This window comes from Octopus bimaculoides, chromosome 29 (assembly GCF_001194135.2).
Source record: "Octopus bimaculoides isolate UCB-OBI-ISO-001 chromosome 29, ASM119413v2, whole genome shotgun sequence".
Taxonomy (NCBI): Eukaryota; Metazoa; Mollusca; class Cephalopoda; order Octopoda; family Octopodidae; genus Octopus; species Octopus bimaculoides.
In genome coordinates, this window is record NC_069009.1 from 2,308,928 (window position 1) to 2,313,277 (window position 4,350).

Here is a 4,350-nt window from a genome sequence, read left to right on the forward strand (position 1 = left end):
AACTATAGACAGGTAAAGAAGCAAAAGCAGATGTAAAAGGAGGTGAAGGTGACACGCTATAAATTGCATCTACAGAGAGACATTACAGGTTTAGAAAGATATCGTCAAAGAAATACTATAAACGTGGGTTGATTCAACTTACAGGTTTGTTAAACTGGAAAGATTTCCGAAGGTTCCTGCTTTGATTTTCGCAATTTTGTTATTGTACAAATTCCTGGAACATAACATTGAGTCGAACAAATTATGGAACAAATTTATGAATAAAGAATTAGATGAGGGATGATATGAAAAGTAGATTACCATCATGATGAACTTCATGATGATGTTGTAGATACTGTTGAGTAGGGTGGGAGCTGTGATGTGAATGATGATGCAGCAGAGGAGAAGATATTATTGCGGGAGTGGTGATGATGATGTTATGATGCTGATGATGGGGTGATGTTAATTTTGATCATTGTGAAAATGATGAGGATTCGCATGGGAAGACATTGAATGTTCAGAATTATATTGTTAACAAAATGGAATAAAGAAACTAATGCAACTCACAGAGCCGTTAAACTGGGAAGATTTTGAAAAGGTCCAACTTCTAATTCATTGATGTCATTATCATACAACTCTCTGCAACACAAAATAGGGAGCAGTGAAAAAATGTATACAGGTTCGTATTCAAATATAAAATATAATACCTAAAAAATTAGGAAAGTAGACGCTAATGATGATGGTGTAGAAGATGATGATGATGGTGGTGTTGCTGATGTGGTAATGGATTTCATGATAATTTAGTGTTCATGTTGATAATGATGCTGATGCTGGTGGTGGTGGTGATGATGATGCTGACGGCGGTGGTGGTGGATATGACGATCACGATGATATCATCATCATGATCATGATAACGGGTGATGGTGGTGGTGGTGATGGGGAGGGTGGTGGTGTTTTTGGTAATGGTGTTCAAGAGAAAATTTATGGCAAGGATAATTTTGATAATGATGATGGTGAAGTTACGTAGCTGGAAATATTTTCAGAGAACTAAAGAAAGTAAATGGCTAAGAGTTGGAAGGTTAAAGATATTTATATATGAGTAAAGTTGCTTTAACAATACAATTACAAGATTGATGAGTGGTATTCAACTTTGATCCAGAGCTAAACGCAGTAAATGTTATACAGAAATGAATACAAGTTGATACACTAGTATTGAACCACCACTACATAAACAGATGTATACACATAGATAAAACGTGCTGCTTGATCAATCACACACACACACATATGTACTAACACACACTCATAAGGACTCACAAACACACACACACGAACTCACATTCAAAGACATTCAAAATCAATCCCTTAGAGATCTGTAAGTGGTTTGAGGATGTAGATAGAGACAAAGAGAAAGAGCGCAATAGAATGGGATGGCAATTAGATATTATAAATATGACAGCAATGAAATACTATGAAGAATGATCCAAATAACAATTCTGTTAATGTAAAAAAGTTCTAGAAAATTACTCCTTCAATTTTCATGATAGCATTGTTATACAAAGTCTAAATAGAGAGGAATATGTAATATGCTATCCCATAAGTAATGCGTTTTTTATATTTCTTTCATTGTCGTAATAAGATAAAATTCTATTTTAATGTAAAATATACTCTCATTCATTTTCTACAATGCTCTTCCATCTAACTGGTAGTCTTCCAAGGTCCCCTCTCCCAAATTTCACTTATCCGTAAAGAAAAATACTCCCCCTGTACTGTTCTGAAATCGTCTAAAACATTCATGTCTTTTCCAACCAAATGATTTTGAAGACTGTAGAATAACTGATAATCAGATGTAGATATGTCCGGCAAATATGGTGTGTGGCGATTTGTTTTCCATTCAGACTGGTCTAGCCTTTGGAATGTCATCCTCGCTGTATGCGGCCGAGTATTATCCTGATGGTAGTATACAGAAGGTTGAACACCTTTCGTCTTAATAAGAAAGATGATCGTTCTTTTTTTCTTTTAGAGCTGACATAAGCCGCTCAAGCTGCTCGAAGTAGATATCTTTTGTTATCTTTTGGTTTGAGTTTAAATGTAGAAAGTGGACTAGACAACTCATAAACTCATATCCCACCAAACAAATAGAACACCTTAAGTGGGTGATGATCTTGTTTAGCCTGAGGTGTCGGTGTTTCTCCTCTTCCTACCCACTGCTTTCGGCACATTGTATTCTTGTAGAAAATTCATTTCTCGTTACCAATAGCTATTCGGTCCAAAATTGTTCTTTCCTCAGATGTGACAGCAAAGAAGCGTACACAATCGCTGTCGGGGCACGATTAGGCTCGGCAAGTTTGTGAGGAACCCATTGACCCAATTTGCTGAATTTACCGATGGCACACAGAAGACGATGAATAGTTGAATAACCAAATGCAAGCTTCACTGCTAGTTCCTCAGCAGATACGATGAGCTTTTGTTCTACCAGTTTCGCAGAACGTCCTCATCGTGTTCTACAGATCTTCCAGGACGACGTTCATCTTCTAGGTTGTAGTCTTCGTCTCGTAATTGCAGTAGTCCCATTGGCGCTGACTTACGCTTATTGACGGACACCCATATAGTGCATTATTATTCCTCGCGCTCTCCGTTGTGTCGTTGCCTTTATTGAACTCATAAAGAAGAAAATGCCTTATATGCTCCTTTGTCACTTCAATTATAAATGTTAAATTCGAAAACCACTCTTCGGATCTTACACTAAGATTAAGTGCAATTTATAATTACTACCTGTTTTTATAGCAAAGCGATACAGGTAATTTATCCAGTCCCACTCGGATTATTAGTTCATGCAATTGAAAAAGCTGTATTATTAAAGAGGAGAATGAGAAAGAAGAAGAAGAAGAAGAAGAAGAAGAAGAAGAAGAAGAAGAAGAAGAAGAAGAAGAAGAAGAAGAAGAAGAAGAAGAAGAAGAAGAAGAAGAAGAAGAAGAAGAAGAAGAAGAAGAAGAAGAAGAAGAAGAAGAAGAAGAAGAAGAAGAAGAAGAAGAAGAAGAAGAAGAAGAATCAATTCAGGTAGGAGATGTTTATAAAAACAGGTTTAGAAAGATATCGTCAAAGAAACATTATAAACGTAGGTTGATTCAACTTACAGAGTTGTTAAACTGGAAAGATTTCGGAAGCTCCCTGCTTGGATTTTCGCAATTTTATTACTGTACAACACCCTGGAACATAACATTGAGTTAAGAACATTTATGGAACAAATTTGTGTCTAAAGAATTGGATGATGGAAGAGATGAAAAATAGATTACCATCATGGTGAACTTCAGGATGTTGTTGTAGATAACGTTGGGTGGGACGGGGAAGTGGTGATTATGATGATGTGGGAGAGGAGAAGAAATAATTGCTGGAGTGTTGATGATATTGTGATGCTGATGATGGGGTGATGTTAATTTAGATCATTACGCATAATCGTGGAAGGGCCAGATACCGTCCAAATATAGGGGACAAAAGATTCAGGGAGGACTGACCCGGAGTGGAACTAGAAATACTTCTCCAGATCATGTCCCGAAAACTTCAATCCCGGACAACCTCCCTCTCCAAAACGGGATTGTATTGCACAATGACTGAGTGGGGAAAGGCCGCATTGTTCTGTTTGTGGAGACACTACTCATCTGCGAGCATTCTAACCCCAACTGATAGAAAGTGCAAGAGTTGGAAGGCTTGCCACTGCTATCAACGCCAGGACGAGGACAACAAACAACAAACACCAGCATCGGCAAAAACCATCAGCAACGAGACAGAAGTGATTCCCCTCCATGTAGTTGCTAAAATGTGTGTGAATGTAGAGAAAATAGCCCTACTCTAATGATGCGTCTGTACGCTGGTGAATTTGAGGAGAGGTGCGCCCTTTCTGTGCACCGTCGAAGCATCGGCTTGTTCGGGATTAGGGCTTACCTGAGCCAAACCTGGATAGTCATCACAGCCATTGGGGAAATCTCATTGCAATATGTTTCTTGTTTCATGTGTTTTGTTATTATTTTCGGAACTGTTTACTCGTTGTTTTGCGTAAAATCCCCACTGTTCCCATCTACGGTATTGTCCCCTGTACGTCGGCACTTGTGGCCAATAAATGAAATTGTTATTATTATTATTATTATTATTATTATTATTATTATTATTATTATTATTATTATTATTATTATTATTATTATTATTATTATTATTACAAGTACTGGTAGTAGTATTTCTTGCTGCTGTTGCAGTTGTCGCAGTCTTTCTTTCTGTCGTAGTAGAGGAAGAAAGAGGAAGATGTAGTGGTAGAAGACAAGGAGGAGAAGGAGACGGAAAAGAAATGATCAATAGAAAAGAAGTCATTTATGCAGA

At 37.4% G+C, this 4,350-nt stretch overlaps 1 protein-coding gene across 4 annotated transcripts in view; it reads right to left on the minus strand.

The window, feature by feature from the left end:
* Positions 1-3,217, minus strand: part of LOC106876183 (leucine-rich repeat-containing protein 15-like) — a 56,288-nt gene extending 53,071 nt beyond the window's left edge. For all 4 annotated transcript variants that reach the window (XM_052977922.1, XM_052977924.1, XM_052977920.1 and 1 more), the window contains exons 1-3: positions 3,117-3,217; positions 547-618; positions 143-214 (exon numbers count right to left, since the gene is read on the minus strand). In XM_052977922.1, the coding sequence (XP_052833882.1) occupies positions 143-214; positions 547-618; positions 3,117-3,202 (230 nt within the window). In that variant the 5' untranslated portion in view covers positions 3,203-3,217. The remainder of the gene's footprint in view (positions 1-142; positions 215-546; positions 619-3,116) is intronic.
* Between the last annotated feature and the right edge of the window lie 1,133 nt (positions 3,218-4,350).